Source organism: Hibiscus syriacus, unplaced genomic scaffold (genome assembly GCF_006381635.1).
Source record: "Hibiscus syriacus cultivar Baekdansim isolate YM2019G1 unplaced genomic scaffold, ASM638163v2 tig00110280_pilon, whole genome shotgun sequence".
In the NCBI taxonomy this organism is placed as follows: Eukaryota; Viridiplantae; Streptophyta; class Magnoliopsida; order Malvales; family Malvaceae; genus Hibiscus; species Hibiscus syriacus.
In genome coordinates, this window is record NW_024062660.1 from 98,305 (window position 1) to 122,377 (window position 24,073).

General features: G+C 35.6%; 3 protein-coding genes, 4 non-coding genes and 1 pseudogene across 7 annotated transcripts; 5 read left to right on the forward strand and 3 right to left on the reverse strand.

Moving 5' to 3' along the window:
• Positions 1-8,557: 8,557 nt before the first annotated feature.
• LOC120116051 lies at positions 8,558-9,403 on the reverse strand. The gene is made up of 2 exons (XM_039136622.1): positions 8,829-9,403; positions 8,558-8,734 (listed from the first exon to the last, which is right to left on the reverse strand). The coding sequence occupies exons 1-2, from the start codon at positions 9,391-9,393 to the stop codon at positions 8,676-8,678; spliced, it is 624 nt and encodes a 207-aa protein (XP_038992553.1). The 5' UTR covers positions 9,394-9,403; the 3' UTR covers positions 8,558-8,675.
• Positions 9,404-12,139: 2,736 nt separating this feature from the next.
• On the reverse strand, positions 12,140-15,379 carry LOC120116018 (annotated as a pseudogene).
• A 1,899-nt stretch (positions 15,380-17,278) lies between these two features.
• TRNAS-CGA lies at positions 17,279-17,360 on the forward strand. The gene has a single exon. It is a non-coding gene; the product is annotated as a tRNA-Ser (tRNA).
• Positions 17,361-17,681: 321 nt separating this feature from the next.
• TRNAS-CGA lies at positions 17,682-17,763 on the forward strand. The gene has a single exon. It is a non-coding gene; the product is annotated as a tRNA-Ser (tRNA).
• Positions 17,764-19,125: 1,362 nt separating this feature from the next.
• Positions 19,126-20,252, forward strand: LOC120116037 (gamma-interferon-responsive lysosomal thiol protein-like). Its single transcript, XM_039136613.1, has 5 exons — positions 19,126-19,448; positions 19,541-19,606; positions 19,684-19,839; positions 19,953-20,021; positions 20,103-20,252. Exons 1-5 carry the CDS (start codon positions 19,158-19,160, stop codon positions 20,250-20,252), a joined length of 732 nt encoding a protein of 243 aa, XP_038992544.1. The 5' UTR covers positions 19,126-19,157.
• Positions 20,253-21,179: 927 nt separating this feature from the next.
• TRNAS-CGA lies at positions 21,180-21,261 on the forward strand. The gene has a single exon. It is a non-coding gene; the product is annotated as a tRNA-Ser (tRNA).
• Positions 21,262-21,377: 116 nt separating this feature from the next.
• TRNAS-CGA lies at positions 21,378-21,459 on the forward strand. Its single transcript has one exon. It is a non-coding gene; the product is annotated as a tRNA-Ser (tRNA).
• A 571-nt stretch (positions 21,460-22,030) lies between these two features.
• On the reverse strand, positions 22,031-23,736 carry LOC120116052 (protein NODULATION SIGNALING PATHWAY 2-like). The gene has a single exon (XM_039136623.1). The coding sequence runs from the start codon at positions 23,668-23,670 to the stop codon at positions 22,129-22,131; it is 1,542 nt and encodes a 513-aa protein (XP_038992554.1). The 5' UTR covers positions 23,671-23,736; the 3' UTR covers positions 22,031-22,128.
• Positions 23,737-24,073: the final 337 nt, after the last annotated feature.

Below are 24,073 nucleotides of genomic sequence, written 5' to 3' on the forward strand. Positions count from 1 at the left end.
GTCACCTTGCAAAGATTCAAATTCGTGGAGCATAAGATGACCGAACAATTGAATGGATGTGATTGCGGCATCTATGTGATGATGTGGATGGAATCGATCGGTTCTAGCAGGGCTATTGGTGATTTTGTAAGTAGAATTAAAAATTAGTTTGTCGTTATATTGTTAAAAGTCGTAGAATGAATGCTGTGGTTTACAATACTTAACGTACTGACAATTTGAATATAGGTTGTTGGAGAATGGGATCGTATGCGAATATTAAACGATCTCATATGCCACAATCAAAATCAACTAAGAGAGAATATGACAAAAGCTGCCATGCTACACAAGAATAACAAAAGGAAGCGGTGATGTAAATGTAGGGTTAATTTTGTATAAGATTTTTAATTTTGTATACGATTTATAATTTTGTATGTGAATGTAATTATGTATGAGATGGGAAAAGTTATCAATTGGTTGTTGTACATGTTTCTTATGCACAGTAGGATTCTGCATTATTCCAAGTGTCACTAACATAATTGTCATCATGTGCGGGACTGAATGGCCATTCCATATCTAGGTATGTTCAATAACTAAAAAATGCAATAACTTTAAAGTAATAGGTAAATTCACAATGTAGGTGGTAAAAATAGAAAATAACACTGAAAAAATTAATAAGCACAAATTTGATTCCAACATTTTGTCCAAGTATCGACACTTTTTGAATTTGTATCGACACTTTTTGTCTAGAATGTAAATGGTCAAAAAGTGCACAAAAAAGTGTCGATACATTTATAAAATGTATCGATCCTAAAACAATGAAATTTATAATTTGAATGTAATAGGTCATTTTGCAATGTAACCGGTATAAATATACCTATTTAATTTGAAACAGGTCACCATAATGTATCGACACATTTTAAAGTTGTGTCGATACATTTTTAAATTACTCGCATTTTTTTCATTCATTATATATATGATACAAACTCCAAATCGAAAAACCCTAAACCTTACTAAACCTAAACCTAAAGGCAGAAGAGAACTCATCGACTCCGACGAATACCATCGTTCATAACAGTTACGATAAGATATTCAGGTAAAGTTGTTGATATTTTGCCATAAATTATGGTTTGTTTGATTTGCAGATTTGTCACTTTTGTTGCCTTAATGTGTTTGTGTTCCTATGTAACAGCATCCACACCGAAAATGGCTCCAAAATGTAAGTATCAGAATCGGGGCTCTTCTCAACCCATCTCTTCTCAACCCACCTCTTCTCAACCCAGCTCTTCTGAGGAAATCAGGTCGTTCGACACTGAGAACTTTAGATCCGATGCGGAGAAAGAAAGATGGCAAAGGAGTTTTAAAGTAAGGAAGATTCGTCCCGAACGTGTCATTGACCTGGGTTTCTTGTTCGATGGTAAATATGATTTTAGTTTTAAATTCACATTTACATCGTGGGGTTGGCTTGAATTCCTTGGTGTAGAACCAACATATTACCCCAACCTAGTTAGAGTATTCTACAACAATGCTTCCTTCCAGCATGAGCCTAATAAGAGTAATATAATAGGAATTAATACCCATGTCATGGGGAATGATATATATATATATCTCCGGAGACTATTGCTTCGGGTATAGGTGTCGAGAATAAAAGGGATTCAGATGAAACTGACTTAGATACTACAATAAAACGGGTTGATAGAAATAGCTCAATTAACCTAGATGTATAGGCGAGAGTGTTCCACAAAATATTGACTTGGTTTATTCGGCCTTCTGGGGGAAAACATTCAACGATTCGAGACAGCGATTATTGGTGGATAGAAAAGTATAGATCCAAAACGGCTCCAAACATTGCTAGACCGATGTTTAAAACATTTGTATATATGGTCACAAAGGGAGCATCAATTTCAACTTCACTACCATATGGATGTGTCATCACCCATCTGTTGAAAAAGAAATAAGTTGATTTTTCGCTTGACGCCCCTGTTCGATTAACCTGCAAGATTGACATGTTATTTATTAAAAAAGCGGGATATGATTTTGATGAAAAAGTCGGTTGGAAGCGTGCCAAGGATGTCAGATTAGATCTAGAGATGGAGGACAATGAAGACGACCAACCAATGGGAGACGAGGGAGGAGACACAATGATGGAAGAAGCTGTAGAAGCTCCAGAAGCTCAAGTTGGACAGGATGTCACAATTACGATAGTGATGGAATACATGGTCAATTTTCGGGAGCATATTGATTCCCTTGTGAGCGAAATACGAGCCGATATTTCATCATTGCGCGATGAAGTATCCATGTTGCGTGACGAATTACATCAACGACATCAAACGAGTTAGGTAATTAATTATTTATGTTTCTAAACATTTACACGTTCTGAAATGTATTTTATTTTCTTTTAACAGATGTGGACAACCAAGCGGTCAATAAAGATGACGACGATGATGATGATGATGATGATGATGATGATGATGATCCAAACAAGTATATCATGTCTGCAACGCCGCCTGTAAGAAAATTAGTAATTTTTGATGCCAATGGTGTCCTTGCTTACATCCCAAGACATCCAGAAGGTTTCAATTCTGTTAATTTGTATCCATTATTTTAACATATAAGCATACAACTTTAATCTCATTTTCTTCATGTTGCAGATGTTATCCTTTGAAATAGATTATGTGAATTTATGCAATTTTGTACGCAGAATTTTGTTGTTGCCATTTGGTCATCCAAGATGATGTTAGAACTATTGAGCAATTCAAATTGCTATAGCCAAAATCGTTAGTATACAATTAAATGTTAACATTCAAACTTGATTACAATCTCAGGCATAACATGGACCGTGTACTTGATAAACTACGTTCGTTCTCTGACCACTTTCTATTCGTTTGGGTAAGATGATTGTCATTACACTTTGCTAACTTTAATTTGTCTAAGATTCCTACATATTTATGTTCGACTGTTTGTAAACAGGATCAAAGAAAGTGCAAAACAGCAGATAATTTTACATACTGTAAAGATCTCAATGATGTTTGGAACGAGTTTACTGATTTTAACGTCCTAAATACACTGTTGGTTGATGATTCACCGCGAAAAATGATTCATAATCCGGTAAGTTACAGTTATGCCATATTTTTCCAGTTAAACAGTTCATAGATTGATTGATTAACAATTTATGTTTTTTATTAGATAAACAATTACATATGTCCACATTTTTTCGACGTTGCTTCCCATTCGGACGACGATGCTCTAAGTATGACACAAATTTATTCCTGATTATGCTCATTTAGTTTCTTGTTAGTAAAATTGCACCTGATTAGTTTGATTATTGAAATTATTTATATATGTCCTCAGAAAAAGGTGGTAACATACACGAGTATTTGGAAAATTTGTTGAAGGCGCCTAATGTTCTAGACTTCGTTAGCGATAACCCTTTTCCATTGGATTAATTTCGTTGTAGGTATATTATTTGAACATTGTTATCCATAAATTTGTTGTGTATGAATTTTATGGTTTGATTATATTGTGTATATACTTTCATTCCATTCAAAAAAACTAAATCATATAACACAGTAACTGTGTCTTTTAATATGAATATTACAATATAACATGTGATTTATACAGTAAATATTCCATTCCATGTGACTAGTGTGACAACCCCATCAACTCACAACTCAGCTTTGTACTGAAATATTGTCTTTTACCGGCTTTGTGTCCATAATGTATTTTCCAACCAAAGCAAGTTCACAAATAAGTGTCGATACATTTATATCAAATGTCGATCCTAAAAACATCGAAACTCGTAACTATAATGTAATAGGTCACTTTACAATGTAACCGGTTTAAATTTACCGATTTTCTGAGAAAATAGGTCTACAATATATATCGACACTTTATTCATTTGTGTCGATACATGTTGTCCAGAATGTATTTCCAAACCAAGTGCACGAACAAAGTGTCGATACATTTATACCAAGTGTCGATCCTAAAAACATCGAAACACATAATTATAATATAAATAGGTAACATAACAATGTAACCGGTCTAAATATACCGGTTATTAAAAAAAAAAGGTATACATAATGTATCGATAATTTATACATTCGTGTCGACACTTTATGTCCATAATAAATTTTCCAAACAAGTTCACGAAAAGGTGTCGATACATTTAGAAAAATTGTCGATCCTAAAAGCATCGAAACCCGTAATTATAATGTAATAGGTCACTTTACAATGTAACCAGTTTAAATTTACCGGTTTTCTGAGAAAATAGGTCTACATAATGTATCGACACGTTTTAAATTTGTGTCGATACTTTTTAAAATTACGCGTGTTTTTTTCTTATATATACAAAACCCAAATCAAAAAACCCTAAAGGCAGAGAACTCTTCCACTCCGATAGTGATGACCTTCAAATGAAGCCCCAACATATCAACATTGAAGAAAATCGAAAGCGACCAGTAAGTATCAATGTATTCATGTAATTGTTCTTGAAATGGTAATTGGATTCAAGTGTTTAAGATCTTTTAATTGATTACAAATTTCAAATCTCTACAGTCTGACTGAATGCAAAATGATAAAGGAAGCTCATAATCATGTTGACTGCATAGCCAATAAAACACCCTTTCAGGGTCCAAATGGTAAGCTACGAATTGGTAAGACAAGACTTTCTTTGAGGGTTTAGGGACTGAATTCCTACAACGTAAGGAGTACATGATTGAACATTACATATAATAGTTGTATTCAGTTGTTGAAGAATTGTTTTTAATTTTATACGAATATAGTTGTAATGTACAAACATGATTGAATGTTGTGGTTTATTTGTAATAACAATAGGTTGTTGTACATGTTTCTTATACACAGTATGAGTCATATTGATACTTAGGATATATGGAGATCGTTGTCTGCATTATTCCAAATATCTCTAATATCATGTGCGGGACTGAATGACCAGTCCATTCCATCTTCAAAAAAATCAGTTGAAGTAGGCTGCGTGCTTGTATTCAAACCCAGCTTGACTTGAGGACATGTTAGTTTGATATGCCCCTCACCGTTGCAGAACCCACATCGCCTAATTTTCTTATCGACCTTGTTCTTTGTTACTTTTTTTCGCTTGCGTTGTTTTCGTTGAGGGTCGCGAACATTGTTTAATACACTGCTCCGATTGACTGAATCATTCAAACCAAACAAGTTCTCAAATTCTTCTGTTAATCTTTTCATCTCATCTCTTACGGTTTTGAAAGACGCGTCTGTCTTTGATGCAACATAGCATAACATACTTGTTGTTGCATGTAGAGAAGCAAACCTTGCCATTTGCATTATTTCTGGAGGCACATTAAAATCAACAAAACTGGATGCAGAAGCCTTCGCATCCTTAGTCCACCTAATTTGAATCAAAGACCCGGGCAAATATGTGTAATCCAAGTGCTTCAAAACGTGAAGTTGATGGCGACATGGAAGTCCAACTGTCTTGAATTTTTTGTATGAGCAATTTAGGGTTTCCGTATGAGAACCAAAACTAATTTCAAATGTCCTATTTTTTTCTTTGTACTTTTTCAAATAAAAATATTGGCATTCGTCTGATAAGGACTCAATCTCTTCCTGAATCCGGTACAATATCTCCTGTTGAAGTTCTTCTTGGAACGCACGCAAAGATTCACGCGTATAAATCTCAGAAGCATGACTTTCAAATTCAACCAGTTTTGTGATCAGGAAGGGCTTCGTCTGGGAACTTAAGTAATCTGCTTTCAACTCGTTCAGACACATTCTACTAATTCCATCTTCAATTGCACGAACAACATCTAAATATGTCTTCTTGTGTTTCAGTGCAATTGTGAGTGAAGCATTCATAGACTCGCACCTTTGTGTTGAGCGAATATTAGCAAAGAAATGACCGGTTAGATATGCTTGTGCCCATAAGTGCCGAGTATTTCCCTTCTCAATCACCCATGGATGTTTTTCGACATTGAACTCTGAAACAACTGAACGCCATTGAATATTAAAATCGTCGGTTGTCCACCAGGAAACCATGCATTTTGAGAATGCTCCTGTAAATTTTGGGTCACCAATGTTAGCTTTTGCATTACGAGAAATATGCCAAGAACATAATATGTGCTTAGCATTAGGGATAACAGATTTGACAACCCTCTGCATTGCCCTATCCCCATCGGTGACAACTGAAATAGGCGATTTGTTCATCATGGCTTCTAAAAAATTCTGTAGCACCCACTCAAAAGATTGGGACGTCTCGTCAGCGATTATGGCAGTAGCAAACACAATTGTGTTATGGTGATGATTGACACCGACAATAGGCATAATTGGTCGACCATACAAATTATCTTTGTACGTTGTGTCGAATGCAATTACATCACCGAAGCATATGTAATCTGATCTCGATGTAGAATCCGACCAAATAAGATTATGCAACGCCCCTGATTCATCTACCGAGTATGTCACAAAAAACCCGGGATCATCATGTTTCTTATAATCAAAGTAAGCAATAAGCGCATTCACATCCCCATCGACGATTTCCTTTGCTTTGCCTCTTTGAAGTGCATTGTAGAGGTCTTTATGTGTAAATCCAACATTATGATAGCCCCATGCCTGCTGCGTTAAATAGTTCATTACTTGTGACTTGCAAACACCGACCTCTTTCAATGTTGTTGCCTCATCGATATCAGCCTTACTTACAGCTCTATTAGAACGCATAAATGGTGTCATAGCATGTGTGCACAATGCATGATTATGTTTCTGATAAGACTTACTTATAACCCACTGATCGTTTGTATTTGTTGCTGTAACTACGATTCTAGCCTTGCATACTGTTCTTGTGATTGGCGTATGAGCACGTTGACGATCAACGGTATTGACTTTTGATACTCGAAACCCTTCTTTGGAACAACAAAATTCTTGTGTCTTCACATTCCCTTCCATGTCAAGCCGTGTTGTTCCCCGACGTGCACTAAACCCATGTTCCCGTACGAATTCCTTATAAAAGTACCAAGCTTGATCACGTGAAGAGAAGAGCTTACCAACCAATATGTCAGATTCATCAACATTATGTACTTTATGGCATTCCTCGGTTGGCTTAACATTGTCTGTATCAGTATGATCCATGGCAAAAATTTTGTTGTGCAATTTCAATGGTCCCAACAGGAGTTGATGGAGATGTATGTAAGTAAAGGTTCATTCATGTTTCAGTGGTGCTTTCAATAGGATGTAGTGTGGGGTATTGGTAGTGGTGGTAGTTGAAGGGTGGGTACAACATTAAATTTTGCGGGATATATTCAGGTATGTACAATAACTACATAATTCAATAACTTTAAAGTAATAGGTAAAATTTTAATGTAGGTGGTAAAATTAGACTATTTTAATGACAAATAATTATAATATAATTGGTAAATTGACAATGTAACCAGTATACATATACCGTTTAATTATAAAACTAGTTAACATAAAGTATCGACACTATTAGATTTTGTGTCGATACATTTATAACAAGTATCGATCCCAAAATCAAAGAGACCGATAATTATAATGTAATAGGTAAATTTACAATGTAACCGGTAGAAATATACCGGGTTCATGAGAGAATAGGTCAACATAAAGTATCGACATTTTTTTAATTTGTGTCGATACATTTTTTCAAAATAAATGGCAAACGAGGTGTACGCATAAAGTGTCGATACATTTGTAAAAAGTATCGATCCTCGAAACATCAAAATCGATAATTATTATGTAACAGGTAAATTTACAATGTAACCGGTTAAAATATACCGGTTAATTAGAAAATAGGTCTACATTATGTATCGACACTCTTTAAATATGTGTCGATACTTTTTTCCAAAATAAAGCACAAACGAGTTGCACGCATAAAGTGTCGATACATTTAAAATTGTATCGATCCCGAAAACATCGAAACCGATATACATAATGTAATAGGTCAATTTATAATGTAACTGGTTTAAATTTACCGATTTTATGAGAAAATATGTCAATATAAACGCTATCTATTACATTATATAAACGCTACCTAATTTGTTATTGTACTTGATAATATATATGGTTAAATGCCTATTTTATTATATAAGCGCTACCTATTACATTATATAAACGCTACCTAATATGTTATTGTGCTTGATAATATTTCCAGTTAAATGATATAACATAACCGATCTAAATTTTAACCGATCACTTATTTAACCGGTCACGTCATTTTTTAACCGTCTCAAACTTTCCCGGTAACAGGTGGTTTCGATCCTTTCGTATAATTTCACTTGAGTTCTTATGTCTTAACAGTCCATGTCTTAACATTAGATAAGACCCTGCTTCTCTCATGATTATGTGAAAGAATCTGCTACTAATATAAAATGTTTTCTCTTCAATAACCTCACTGAACGCGATTGTGTAGGTGATGGGTTGCTTATGCACCAGTGAAAAACAGCCCCTGAGGGACCCAAGGGGCAGCGCAACAAGTTCAGTGAGGAACTGAGGAACCGAGGTTTCAGAATCGAGAAAAAAGAGAGGAGTAATTGGAATCACTGTTTGACATCCGTGCCCAAAATACAGTACAGGGAGAGAGATAAATTACACAAAACAAAGAAAATCAAAGTAGGAGCCAATAGGAATCAAAGTGGTTGAAGATGTTACAATCAGATTCTTCCAAAAAAAAAAAGGAATAAATCCTCAATCACCAACACTTGTTAATCTTGAACGATGTGAATCAGAATAGTAGCTTCATCACTGCTGGGAGCTGCACTCTCTGCTCATTCACAACGTATCACTAGTAAATATGCAAAAACTTCAAGTAAAAACCAAAGAAAAACATTACCATGATGATGCTGAAAGAATTTAACCTGGAAGAGATGTAGGCAACCGTGAAACAATGTTATCAATAATACCTCCACCCTCTGTTTTCTCTGCTTTGCTTTCATCTTCACCACATTCTTCCACCTTTTGTTTCTTATTGCTTCCCTCTCCCACTTCGCCCTCGGAGGGGTGAAACAGGTTGTACATAAGGTTGTTGATAAACCCTCCGCCGCCGCCACCACCTTCTTCCTCTGATCTCAAACCTGGTTCATTTTCACTTGCGGTTGTATCATCAAAAGCTTCAGCTTTTACTTGGGTACTGATGTTTCCACTTCTCGGACTTAAAGGACTGACCAGATTGGATATGATATGATCGAAAAGCCCGCCGCTCTTTTTGTCATGTTTTCCCTCTGCACCTGCACTGATCGTCTCCTTCTCGGCTTGTTCGGTTCGGTTTTCTCCATCACCGTTAACGAAGTTGGATAGGAGATGATTAATGAATCCACTGCCGCCATTAGCTCTCTCTTCTCCGTTTTCTTTAGCTGCTTCTGGGGTTTGCTTTTCTTCTCCGGGGACTTCATCGTCTTCCCTGGGATTTACTGCATCGGGCATAGCGTCTTCCATCTTTTCACCTTTTTGGCTGGTTTCTTCAACATCGAATAGGGGTATTAATGAGAGGGTTGAGATCCACCGTAACGGGGAAAGGAATGGCAAAGTCGTCATTTAGTGAGAGGATGGTGGTAAAAGGGTCTTCTTACACGTAATTATGTAGCCAAGTCGGCCAACAAAGGTGACACGTGTCTTATTGTCGGAGACTTATCGTCTTTCAAGGAGTTTTATGATTTCAATACAAACATTTACATACATGGTCGGTGGAGTATAATACCGCCTTTGTCAGAAATACAATACACGGACAATAACGTCGCCGTTTCACTTCAATAATTAATTTCATTAAAAATATTTAATTCAATCTTTGAACTATTAATGGAATAAATTACGCATTTAGTACATAAATTATTAATTTTTTATCTATTTTAATATTTAAATTTATTTTTTTAAAATAATACTTAAAGTTTAGATTTTGTTTTCGTTTAATACATCGTCATTAAAAACTTAAATTTTTGTTTAATTTAGTACTCGTTCAAAATTTAACGTTAAATTTTGAACAAATTTGAAAGTTCAAGTATTAAAATTGACCAAAATTGATGATTTAGGTACTAAACGCGTTACGTTTTTAACGATAGAGTATTAAAATGAAATAAATATTAAATATTAAATATGATTTTAAAAAAATTGAAAATTTAGATACAAAAATATACCAAAACTGATAGTTTAGGTACTAAATGCATAATTTACCCTTATTAATATTGTTTCAATAAGATACCATTAATCTAGTCATGGATAGGGTGTTGAATGTCAATTTAATTTTATAACAAATACATTTAAAACACGTAAATCAAAATCTAAACACTATATATCTACTCCCAAAGTAAAATTTAAACACTACATACCTACCACAAAAGTTAGTATTAATCACATTCTGTTTTAACATGTCAAATTCAACTATCCATACAATAAACTTTTAAATATGTTCCACGTCAAACCCAAACAAATATTTAGGTGGTGTTTGTTTTTGCAGAGATAAAAGATCTGCAGTCTGCGGACCACGTCTGCAGTCTTACGGACCACGTCTGTAGTTTACGGACCACATCTGCAGGCATCTGCAGCAGAAGAGGTGGACCAAAAGTCTGCAATCTGCAAGAAGAAGACTGTTTGTTTGCTAAAATGAACTGAAATATAAATAAACTGATTTTTTAAACTTAAAAGAGTTTTGCAATACTGAGATTTAAATAATTTTAGTTTTACAATACTAAAATTTAAATAATCCATACAACTAAAATAATAAATTATTTAAAATAAACCAATCTATATTTTAAAATAAATCAATCTATACAAATAAATTATTTAAAATAAATCAAATTATACTAATAAATTATTTAAAATAAATCAATCCATATTTTAAAATAAATCAAATTATACTAATAAATTATTTAAAATAAATCAATCTATATTTTAAAATAAATCAATCCATACTAATAAATTATTTAAAATAAATCAATCCATATTTTAAAATAAATCAATCCATACTAATAAATTATTTAAAATAAATCAATCTATACAACTACAATAATAAATCAATCCATACAAATAAATTATTTAAAATAAATCAATATATACTAATAAATTATTTAAAATAAATCAATCCATACTAATAAATTATTTAAAATAAATCAATCCATACAACTACAATAATAAATCAATCCATACAAATAAATTATTTAAAATAAATCAATATATACTAATAAATTATTTAAAATAAATCAATCCATACTAATAAATTATTTAAAATAAATCAATCCATATTTTAAAATAAATCAATTTATACAAATAAATTATTTAAAATAAATCAATCCATATTTTAAAGTAAATCAATCCATACTAATAGATTATTTAAAATAAATCAATCAATACAACTACAATAATAAATCAATCCATATTTTAAAATAAATCAATCCATACTAATAAATTATTTAAAATAAATTATTTTAAAATAAATCAATCTATATTTTATAATAATTTATTTTAAAATAAATTATTTTATAATAAATTATTTTAAAATAAATTATTTTATAATAAATTATTTTAAAATAAATAACTTTATTAAATTATTTAAAATTATTTTAATAAATAACTTTATTTTATAATTATTCTTGAAGAGGTTTAAAGACCTTTAAAGACATAAAATCAAGTTTGCACCAAGAAGAGCTTGCGCAGACGTTTGAAGAGCTTCTGTCTTTTAAAAAACAAACAGTTTGCGAAACCTAATGTCTGCGCGTGGTTTGCACGACGTATACATAAGTAGTTTAAAGAATTTGCACAGTGAAAACAAACACCACCTTAATGTTTAAGCATATGACTGGAGTGATGGAAGGACAAAATTGAAATGATATTGATAATTGGATTACTCAATTTGAATATACTTAAATTCGGAGACTAATTTAGAACCTAAGCATAGTTCAAATATGTCTGGTACAATTAACAAGGGTAACTTACACATTTGGTACCTAAACTATCAATTTTCACTCATTTTAGTACATAAACTTTCAATTTTTTCAAAATCATATCTAAAGTTTAAGTACTAAAATAAAAAAAACTAAAACGTTAAGTATGATTTAAAAAAAAAAAGTTTAAAGTACTAAAACAGACCAAAATTGATAGTTAAATGCGTAGTTTACCCTTAACTCTTTTAAGAATTAAAGAAAGAAATATCATATAAAAGAAATATATAGGCAGGCACTTCACATTTCACAAATCCATGGACATGCACAAACAAGATTTTCATTAATCAACATTGGTATCAATACAGGAAAGTGTATCACATAAAGAGTTAAACATGACTCGCTCTTCTTCATCATTTAAAATAAAAACTCTGCCTAAGTTTTCACAAGAACCAGAAACCATCACCATTGCAAGATATATGATCAAATTCAAAGGGGTTGGTTGCTTATCCAATCAGAACTTACCTATCAGAGTTGACTTCTTTGCGGTAGCTATGCTATGGATAATTCTCTCTCCGACCATATATAGCCTCCAACTCAGCTTTCTTTTGTGCTTCCCTTGCTGCCTTCCGTCGAGCATCCCTCGCATCAGAATCAGCTTCTATTTTCTCCATTATCCTGTCGAAACCAGGAATCGTCCTGTGCAGTTTTTCATAGACTTGGGTACTAAGGTTGTAAAAAATTCGGAACAATCTCTGCAGGTGAACAAAAAACAACATAAGGTTACAACATTAGGGTTTGTGGAATAATGAATCATTGTCATCATATTAGAAAAGATCATCGGAACTCGGAACAGTTTGAAAGCTACTGCTCAAAGATAGTAACTAGTAAGATACAAAAAATCATAACATGTTGAAGGCAAAAGAACTAATATACGATGAGAGTGAGGTAGTTACTTTAGTTATCGAACTTGCGACTTGAACAACATCATACTCAGAAAAGATTACACCCTACTTTGACATCCTTATTCCAGTGTCTAATGTATGGAGGACCAGTGTGGTAGGTGCCGAGAGGTTCTCGGTACCACTCTCCACCATACGTAATATCATCCATTGCTTGCTCAACACTTAAAACTTCCCACGGCCTTAAACCAGGGATAACTTTGGCCGGTTTTCGCCTGCCTCACAAAAGCAACCAAAACATTAACATTTTTCAATATATAGAACAATTCTAAATAGACTCTTCTAATAAGATGATAACCGTCAAGAAAACATGCAATTTCAGAAATATGTTGTACAGTCATCTTCAAACACCAAACCAGATAACGTAGGCTAGAAGAAGAGAAATAATACCGAAGATCTTATGAAATGTATTTGTTTGGCATATGATCAGCTTCCAAAACAGTTGTCAGTTCAGAGCCACTAGCCCAAAGAAATAGGGCATGGCTGGGAATTCTAACTCCAGGCCATATGCCGTCATTAGCTTCTAGGACGGCCAAATCACGTCTTTTGCTCTCTATAGCTTCTTCTTGAAGCTGCTTATAAGTTTTATCCTCATGTCCTTTAAGGGGAACACAAGGAGGTATACCTTTCTGAAGTTTATGAAGGAAAGCTGTTGCTGCCGCAACAAGCCTAACTGATCATCAATACAAGACGATAGTAAATCAACAAGAAATCCGGACCATGAGATAATACTTTTTTTTTATATAGAAGTAGGAGGCCTCATTAAAAACCTCCCTCATAGTTGGCTATGGAAAAGAGGCAACTAGCGGAAGGAGGAAAAGATTACCTCAGTTTATTAATAAGTCAGCAATTACAAAAGAGAGAACCATTACACCTTAGACATCAATTTAAACAAAAACCATTTTAAGCGCCCTAGAAAAAAACCCTTACAATCACCCAATCCCCTCCTTAGCTAATTTATCAGCCTCCCAATTACAACCCCTAGGAATTAATCTCACAATAACCGCCCTAGCTAAAGCTAGGGACCCAATTTCCAAAACCAGGGAACTGAAGAAGGAAGGAGCAGTATTCGGCAACAAAATCCAGTCAACGGCAGTTTTGCAGTCACTCTCTATTATCAGTCTTCCCTTCGATGCCCAAAATGATGAAATAAAAAAGTCAATGCCTTTTTTAATGGCTTTCAACTCAGCCAAAGGAGGAGGGCCAGGACCAACACTATCAGAGAAAGTCGCTAAAGTATAGCTATTAGAATCTCTCAAAATACCTCCGATTCCACCCGCCAGCCCATCATTCCTGACAGCCCCACCTACATTCATTTTGAAAAAATCTGCTGGGGGAGGAAGCCAGCTTTGCACCATCCTTCTATGAAAAGTATGGCTAGGAAGCCTGCCTGCAAGAGAGGGGTCCCCGACCAGCAAATCAACCTGAATATGAACTTGTAGGAACTTAGCTAGAAACCATTTGGCCAACCTAAATCTAGTTATGAAGAAAAGTGAGGATCTGTCGAGAATCATATTATCAAAAACAATTGAATTCCTAGCCTTCTAGATGGACCAAAAAACAACTCCCGGGCTAAATGGAAGAATTAGCCCTGAATTCAGACCATGAACTAAGCAGGGAAGGGGGATCTTGAGGCAAAGCTGAAGAGATGTCCCAAAACCTGAAAAATCTGTTCCAAAGTTCCCAAAACCATGAGATAATACTCATTTAAATATAATGCATTTGATAGCATCTTCAAGCTGAAAGAAATCATTCCTGCAACAGTATAAGGTTACTTTGGCTCTAGATTCCAAATGATTGAAACGGATAATCTGAAAGTTCTGAATCTTCTATTCAATAGATCACAATATTTAAATGGAATTCCTCGTTTAAGTTTGTGGAAAAAAGCAAACAATAAAAAAATTGCCAGCAAAAGTAATATATTATGTACAAAAGGCAGGCCTCAACTAAATAAGCATCATAGCATTTTATATGGATTTAATTGAGTTAAAATCGCATCCCGTGCTCATTTCAATATTTTCTGAATCACCATGAAATCACCTAATCATGTGTCACGATAATGCACATGAAACCTCATTCATCAAAGTTGTATTTGACTTAGATAACTAATACCATTTTGGTACTGCATTTTGCAGATACAACTGAAGAACACTAACAATTAACTATCTGATATGTTTGAAACTATGAAAGACAATTCCCAGTGTACACAACGTGGCTAACCTGTTTCCACATATAATATACAGATTTAAGTTAAAAGCATAAGAAAAAAAAGGAAAATACACAAACCTTCCCAAGTGGCTATTGCACGTTCCATGCCATAAATCATATGAATAGGTGCCCATTCATCCATGTCTTCTCCCCAAATAAAAGTGTTTTTATCAATAATCCCACCACCCCAAGCTGTTTTGAGGGTTATTAACTCACAAGGTCCTCGGGTTCGAAGCAGGCGATCTTTATAATACCATCCTCCACTTCTCATGATAACTGTATCCACAAATAACCAAGAAATTATTGATTATAAAAACAATGTAGAACATAAGATGAAATCAAACTCTAAAAGTTAGAAACTCCAACAATTCCTAAACAATTTGTGGTAGAACCAGGCTTAACAACGCGTCTCCAGCCGCTTATACCCGATGGCTTGAGCAACATCAATGGGTTTCCCAAGTGGATAAGGCCTCTGGCGGAACCCCCAGAGGCCAAAGAAGAACTGTCGAGTGAAATCCCAAAACTTATCATCACTCTCTTCCCTTGTTTTGATAGCCTTTCTAGGCATAAGCCTCCCATCCAACCCAATAACGTGCGGGACAGCTTGCCACAGCAATTTCCTCGGCTCTAGCCAAGAACTGAACCACGGGACTTTTCCTGAAACCATTCCACCATTTCTCATTCTCCTTAATCTCCTCCTCCGTCGGATTCTCTTTCTTCTCGAAAAAGGGATCATCGTTCAGAATCTTATCGACCTCCGGAGTGTGCCTGTAATCAGGGAGGTTCTCTCATTCCCAAAAGAACTGGTCCAGCATCTGCTTGTATGGCCCGGGGTTGTCGGAATCCGGGTCGGATTTCTTGGGTTTTCGCTTGAAGAGGCTGGAGCCGTTTATGGAAGGAAGTTTGGAGAGGTTGAGGATGTTTTGGGGAGGAATGACTCGGCGACTGAGTGAAGGTTGATGAATTGAATCGGGTTTTGAGGTTTTCTGAACCAGCTTTCAAAGGGATTGAAGTTGATTGAAGTCATTGGGGAGATTTGCTTCTAAGGGTTTAGAGTTTTGGTGAGGTTTTAGGGAACGGAGTTCGGTATGTGGCGACGCAGCTACCATAGATAATGAGTTTTCTCGAGTGATAAGAGTGGAAGCGGAAGCGGAAGCGGAAGCGGAAGCGGGTAGTACTATTAAGCGGCGTTGATGTTCATGAGCCTTACGAAAAGATAAGGCCTAAACTTCGTTGGGCTATTTGTTCTGAATAGCCTCTTGGACTATGAATACTTGGATTTTACTATAAATACCATACATCTTAGGTAACAATGGTGATTTCATCTTAATCTCCTGAATTTTGATTTGATCTAATTTTATAATTTTAAATATTTTAAAATTTTAAGTTTAAATAAAATTATTTTATTTATTTTCGAAGGATTAAGTTGTGTTTGAATTTACCTCTAGTATGATACTTGTTATGTCGGTTATAATAACAAGATCAATTGACTGAATAATTGGATTATCTTTTTCAAGGAGTTAAATCATCTCATATATTGATCGAACCCTTAGTTTGAAGATATTAATCAATCTTTTACAAGGCCCTAGTCTTTGATGGGTTACCATTCCCTACTATGATTCAGAATGGATAAGAGACGCATAGGACTGGCTTAAAAGGGTGGGGTGAATTCTAAGTGGATATGAAGAGTTAGTCATACCCAAAGTCGTTATCTTAACTACAACAAAAGGAATACCCGATGAAAAAACTCCCACATAAAATAGTATTATAATTTTATTTTATATATTTAAGGATAATTATTATAATACTTATGTAAAACTCTTACCGCATTTTATGTTTAACCCTTCATCAAACTCTAGAAACGTTGTTATGTCCTAGTGCTTGAGGAGACAATCTTGAAATATTTTGGCCTGCCATGCGCAGCTTCGAATCATGTTGCTGACGTTAGTACTTCGTTTTTTTTTATCATTTGCATATACGATAATGCTAATAGTTCTTCGGTTTAATTGTGCAACCAGTCCTTATTTTCTTAACATATTTAATCTTTAGTCCTAGTAATGTTGTCAATATGTCCGAGTGGTTAAGGAGTCAGACTCGATTCTGAATGGCTACGCTTGCGCAGGATCGAATCCAGCTGTTGACGGTTATATGTTTTATCTTATTTATTTGCTTATAGGGTAATGCTAATACTTCTTTGGTTTAATTGTGCAACCAGTCCTTCTACTTTTAACAGAGTTTATATTTAGCCCTTGTATTACCATCAGTGCTGTCGATATGTCCGAGTGGTTAAGGAGTCAGACTCGAAATCTGATGGGCTATGCCTGCGCAGGTTCGAATCCTGCTGTCGACGTCTCTATTTATTTATTTATTTGCTATAGGGTAATGCTAATAGTTCGGTTTAATTGTGCAACCAGTCCTTCTACTCTTAACAGAGTTTATATTTAGTCCTTGTATAGCCTTCAATGTTGTCGATATGTCCAAGTGGTTAAGGAGCCAGACTTGAAATCTGATGGGCTATTTCTGCGCAGATTCATATCCTACTGTCGACCTTTCATGCTTTTTATTTATTTCCTAATGCTGAATTGCTAATAGTTCTTCGGTTTAAGTTTAATTGTGAAACCAGTCCTTATACTCTTAACAGATGTTTAGTCCTTGATCTGTCCTTCACAGCGTCGATGTGTCCTAGTGGTTAAGGAGACAGACTCGAAATCTGTTGGGCTTTGCCTGCGCAGGTTTGAATCCTGCTGTCGATGTCTTTGTTCTATATATTTAATTGCATGATTAATGCACAATTCTAGCAACTCCAACTATTGATTCTACCTCAGTTCAATCCTCCCTGTTTTTCTGCACAAACCACATTGTGGACCTACAAGAGTTGAATCAAGACCTTTTTGAAGGAGAATCGAACTATTTACTACTCGATCGAATGAATTAGTTTCTTTTACTTATGCCTAGGGGTGTATTCGGACCAAAAATTGAACTGAATCGAATGGTATATTTATTTTTTTAAAACTGAACTGAAAACAAACCGCAAATTAAAAATTCCGAACCGAACCACATAATTTGGTTCGAATTGGTTTCTCGATTTTCTCGACTTCGTTGCTAACGCCTACTTATGTCAACCGTTATGCATTTCTTCTTGCAGGACTACGAAAAATTTTGCTGCTTATATCTGCATGGAGATGCTCGGTAGTCCAGCTGTAGTTGCAGGTATGGAAAAAGGGGACTGACACAGACGGTCATTCTACTGAAAAATTATATTTTTATATAATTTAAGTAACCTTTTATATATTTTTTATTGATAATATATTTTCGCTGTTTAATTTTTTTTAATTTATCCCTTTAAATTTTATAAGTTTGTTCGTCCCCGATTATGAGCCCGGCTGATTGCATTCCTTTACCTTGTTGGGAAAGTCACAGATCATACGTGAAAAATATATTTTCAATCACTGGTACTATTTCCATTTTTGCACGAATCATTGCAGCATTTTGGTTAATATCCAGCCTTGACCAGAAATAGGTGGATGATTAGGCTCAAAACCCACTCATAAAATGGAAGAATCTTATTATACCAATCTTAGAAAGGGGATATGCCAAGTGGTCTCAATTATTTAGATGAAAGTGCAGAAGCACAGTTTTATCGATAGGGATGGTTTAAGTGATAAGCAGCTTGATACCACTTAAGTAAGGTTTCGAGTTTGATTCCTTGTGTATGTAGAAAATTTCTATTGGAAGACTCGCCCATTAAAACCAAGGGTGTGACGCGGGTCGATCCGAATTAATCAAAACGAAATCTTAGCAAGGGAAGAGCAAAAATAAAAATAAAAATCCAGAAGCATAGTTTTAACAAATAATGGATTTGTCATTCAATTACTTGTGGAGTTGAATCAGGAAAATTAAGGCAACTGATGTCTATATTTTACTAAAATGATTCACTTTGGTTTTCTTGTCATCAACACGCGAATTATGGCATGCGACTGAAACCTGTATCAGATACACAACAATGTCGATAGTCACTATCAACTAGATCCTACTTGTTATATGGTTTATTGAAAGTTAAAGAACACTATACTCGTCATCCCAGTTCTCAACCATAAAAACTCTTGAATAATGAAGATTCGGCATTGTGCAGAAAGATCTTTAAAAAATGGGTTATTTTCAGCCATTGATATTCTTTGTTCTGGCAGCTTTTCCATTCTTGTTTGTTTCTCCATCTCATTCCTCTTTAGATCATGATGATGTTGAGATTTTCTCTCCTGCCAGACAAGATGGTAATGTTACTTTGTCACTGTACTATGAAACTTTATGCCTAGGTTGTGCCTCGTTTATCACAAATGACCTTGTGAAGGTCTTCCAGACTGATCTGTATACCATTGTCAATCTAAGGTTGGTCCCTTGGGATAATGCCGACATCGTCGGCGATTTAATCCGTTGCCAGGTTCGAGCTCGATACTCCGGTTGGTTGCTTGTGTTCTCATGGATAATGGATTTTATTCTTTTGTACTGTTAACTCTTTGCAACAATGTGCAGCATGGAGAAGATGAATGCTACTTGAATGCCATACATAGCTGTGTCATCCACTTGTGGCCTGATGAGGTAAATTCTATTAGCCGAAAGTGTTTGGATTTGGATTCGGGTTCGGATTAGTTATCAACTAATTTAATGCGATGCAGAAAACGCACTTCGGTTTCGTTCGCTGCACGGAAGAACAGAGGTTAAAGGAGGTGCCAGTTAGAAGCAAAGAAGCAATGTGGAGAAATTGCAGTGACCAACTGGGATTGAGAGTGGACATGATAAAGAAACGCTATGCTACTGGAATTGGAATGAAGGTTGGCTGCATATCTTAGTATCATTCCTTTGTTTTTTTTCTCCGAAATCTTCTATTTTATGGTCCACTCTTGACATTGAATGTTTGCAGCTTCTGCTTCGACATGGTTAAGAGACTGCAATTCTCAATCCACCTCATGAATATGTTCCATGGGTGGTGGTGAATAACCAGCCACTCAAAGATGTGAGTTCCTCGCACTCTTTTTTTCACGACTTAGAAGTAACTTCTGTGACAAGTAACTCCGATATTCATTTCATGGTGCAGGACTATGAAAATTTTGTGAAATATGTCTCTGATGCTTATCAAGGTGAAACTAAACCAGAGGCCTGCAATGCACAATCATCCAGTGTCGGTTCAAAGAATCGGAGGATGGGAACTAAAATCCATCCGGGCTGCTATGCCGAACAAAGTTGAAATAGGGCCTTAAAAGAGGTCATAGCTTCTGCTTTGTCCATTGCAGCTGCTTCACCATTCATCATTCACAAACTCTATAGTAAAACCAAATGCTAGTTGTCATTATAGGCGACATGTTTACGGCTGATGTGTTTATATCATCATTGTTCCATTCTATGAATGAGAAATCAACATCCTTGTTGCATATATTATTCGAACGAGTCCCGAAGCCAGACGAGCCTGCACAAATTGTCATCAAAGAGACCTTATTTTATTGTTGTATGGAAAGAGAAACAAAATATATAAATTGAAGGAATTGTGGGACATACATATACCATTTATAAGCAACTATATACCATATCAGGAACACCAGATGCAAATTGAATGTAAATGCAGCTCTTGCTGCGGTATGCCACTGAAACTGATGATCTAAATCCGAAACATTTGTACGTTCCGTGGGTGGCAGTGAACAATCAGACTCACTATTATGTTAGTCTCTGATCCTATGAAAAGTTTGGGGTGCAGCAATATGAAAATTTCATAGCCTACATCTGCTATGCCTACAAGACAGTTTTGGTAAAGGCCTGACTGTTACATTCTCTAAATGTAACTGGAGAGAAATCTTCAGTTTCTCCGATCTGCGGAACAAAGATCTCGGATCGGAGGAACATAGAAGCAACAGCATATATACGTATGTTGTTATGATTCATTTATATGATGAAATCTCCATTCTGCACCAGGAAGTAAAAGCAATTAGAAATCATCTTTTCTGGGTCAAATTCAAATTTACTCCTCCTGCACTAATCCATTTTTGGATGTTATAGGTTGAATCGTTTAATTTATTACATATACGGTAATGGTAATAGTTCTTCTTTGGTTTAATTGTGCAACCAGTCCTTCTGTGTTTACGATATTTTAAATTAATTCTATAATAACTTCTCAAACATTGTCGATATGTCCGAGTGGTTAAGGAGTCAGACTCGAAATCTGATGGGCTGTGCCTGCGCAGGTTCGAATCCTGCTGTCGACGTTATTATTGTTCTTTTTATTTGTAATGGTAATTAGTTCCTCTTTGGTTTATTTTTGCACACAGTCCTTCTACATTTAGCAAATTTGATATTTAGTCCTTAATTATCTTTTGATAGAGTCGATATGTCCGAGTGGTTAAGGAGTCAGACTCGAAATCTGATGGGCCATGCCTGCGCAGGTTCGAATCCTGCTGCCGACGTCGTTTAATTGCAATAGCCATATACGGTAATGGTAATTATTTCTTCTTTGTGCCTGCGCAGATTCGAATGCTGCTATCGACGTCTTTATACTTTTTTATTTAATTGCATTATAAGGTAATGGTAACAGTTCTTCTTTGGTTTAATTATGCACCCAGTCCTTCTACTTTAAGTATATTACACATTTAGTCATTCACTGAACTTCAACAATGTCGATATGTCCGAGTGGTTTAGGAGACAGACTCGAAATCTTTTGGTCATTGCTTGCTCATGATTGTATCCCATTGTCGAAGCAGGTTCGAATCTCAATTTTATTTGAGCATGAAAATAAAGATAAATATCATTTTTTTCAACTCCCTCAATTTTTAGTATTTCTTATATAAAAAAATGTCGTGTGACAGTATATGAGAGTGTCACGTCATCAATTAACGGTGTTAATCTCGAAAATATTTCGTAAGACAAGTACAAAGAGTACATTAAACGATTAAAAAGTAGAGGTATCATATTCACAAATTTACAAATTACAAGGGACATTCATGTCATTACCCCGATAAACAAATTAGAAGGATACATTAAACTATTTACTCATCGTTTTCTCTATTTATACAATTTATACATAAATAATTCCTCAATAATTCGTATTTTACATCTAAGTACGTATAAAATTAGCTTTAATTTCTCCAGCAAGAGACTTCGACCAATCTATTTCCTCTCCACTCCAAGGCCAGTTCATGCCCAGAATTCCCTCCAATTCTTACCTCATATGAATTATCCTTCTCCCTAACCATTTCTTTAGCTTCCATTACTCTTTCTATGCTCACCTTCAAACCTTCCAAAGTCGTCCCCGCCTCGAAATCGACAAAATGGCAAGTTTCATTCATGTTTTCCCATTTTTGGAACCAAGCTTCGGCATTGATATTAGGCCCTACAAACAGACACTCCATTGCCGTTCTTGCTTGGACCAAGTGCTTTGCGATGTCGAATTCCATCGACTCGATAATAGCTCGGTTGTGCATCAATTGTCCAATGAAGAATGCCCCGAAACCGGAACTATCTTCCAGTTTTTCACAAGCATCTCCATCACCAAGTGTTATGATTCCCCTGTTTGTTGCTAATACTTGTTTAGCTATGTCTAGGAACTTGTTGACAAGCTTCCTGTTCTTGCTTTTGCCCATGTGAGAGAGTCCCACCATGCAATTGAAGGCCAACCATTTCTGACTTCCACCTCGTTTCTTCGTTCCCTCGAGCTCATTCGCCAAATCTTCGATTCTCGTTTCTTCGATTTCAAACTTTAGGCCGAAAGTCCTAGCAAGGTTGCAGAGTTGCACTTTTGTGTCCTGAAACCTCCATGGAGACTGTCCAAAGTGTTCCTCTCCCCATCTTATTGATGTCAGTCTCAACGTCTTGTGTTGCATTGACATTGCCTCGATCAACAGAGGCCATTGAATCCCCACTCCGATGTCGAAATCCACTATGTGTAGCACGTCTATATCGTTCGGTATGGCTTCGAGGATTGCCGAGTTAGCAGCAAAATGAGCAAACCTCCCATAAGGGAATATCTGATAGAAAGTCTGGAAGGCTACCTCAAAATTCTTGCTAGACTCTTGCATTAGATAAACTCTTTGATTTTGAACATCTTGAGACGATAAATTGAATGCGATCCGTTCCAAGGTTTCGCCAACTGGATTTCCTTTCTCGCTCACGCACCTTAAGATCACCTCTGCGAGCTCTGTCTGGTTCTTCTCTTTAGCTTCTCCGTATGCAGTGAGAAGATGAAATAGGGTCAACTGGTTTTCAATTCCCATCATGGCTTCTCCTAGGCCCGGCATAGACCGCGCTGTTGTCGTATGTACCGATGCCTCACTCGACCGACAAGGACTCCATACATCTTGCCTCTGAGAGGAACACGGCTGCGACTGTGACAAGAGAAAACTTTCTTCACCAACCCCATCATCAGTCAACATAGAATCAAGTTCCACCAAGGGGACTGAAAATTCTCCCCATGGTACTGTGACCTGAAGCTGATCATCATAACCATAGGTCGGGTATGGGAAAATCACATCGGATAACATCGTAGAGAAACATGACTCCTCTCTGGTAGCAAATGAAGAACAACCATCAAAACGAACATCCATGTTAAGACCAAAGTCTTTCGAATCCATCAGACCGTCGTTGAATGGCCATAAAGGGGTAAAGTTCTCCGATTGCATCATCTTTCCGATGAATTTTCAGAGGGTTGAAAGAACTTTGATTTGCTTTGAGTTCCACTTTCCAGGTTAGTTTTAGTATAAATAGAATAGAAGATAGAGATGCAGTAAGGTCATTTTTGCAGTTGATTATTAATATAATATAGAAAGAAACATGATTAAGGAAATGAAATTCCAAATCTGCAATCAAATCTGAATAAAGGTTCCCTGTTGGGTCGGCTTCCTTACTTGGCAGCTTCTTAGAGTTACCAGTTCATGGAAATTCTTTATTTAATCAATATTTTTATGAATTTTTTAATGAAGAGATTTAGTTGGATGAACTATTCATTCAATGGGAAAGATATACATGCATATAAAGGCTTCCGGCAGAATAAAAAAATTACATGTCACCATCAACATATAATATAAG

Coding starts and splice junctions, on each gene's coding strand:
- LOC120116051 (XM_039136622.1), bottom strand. CDS start 9,393: ATGCCCGATGCAGTAAATCCCAGGGAAGACGATGAAGTCCCCGGAGAA. Junction 8,735..8,828: donor GTTGCCTACATCTCTTCCAG/GTTAAATTCTTT, acceptor GTGAATGAGCAG/AGAGTGCAGCTCCCAGCAGT.
- LOC120116037 (XM_039136613.1), top strand. CDS start 19,158: ATGGGTTATTTTCAGCCATTGATATTCTTTGTTCTGGCAGCTTTTCCA. Junction 19,449..19,540: donor GCGATTTAATCCGTTGCCAG/GTTCGAGCTCGA, acceptor AACAATGTGCAG/CATGGAGAAGATGAATGCTA. Junction 20,022..20,102: donor ATAACCAGCCACTCAAAGAT/GTGAGTTCCTCG, acceptor TTCATGGTGCAG/GACTATGAAAATTTTGTGAA.
- LOC120116052 (XM_039136623.1), bottom strand. CDS start 23,670: ATGATGCAATCGGAGAACTTTACCCCTTTATGGCCATTCAACGACGGT.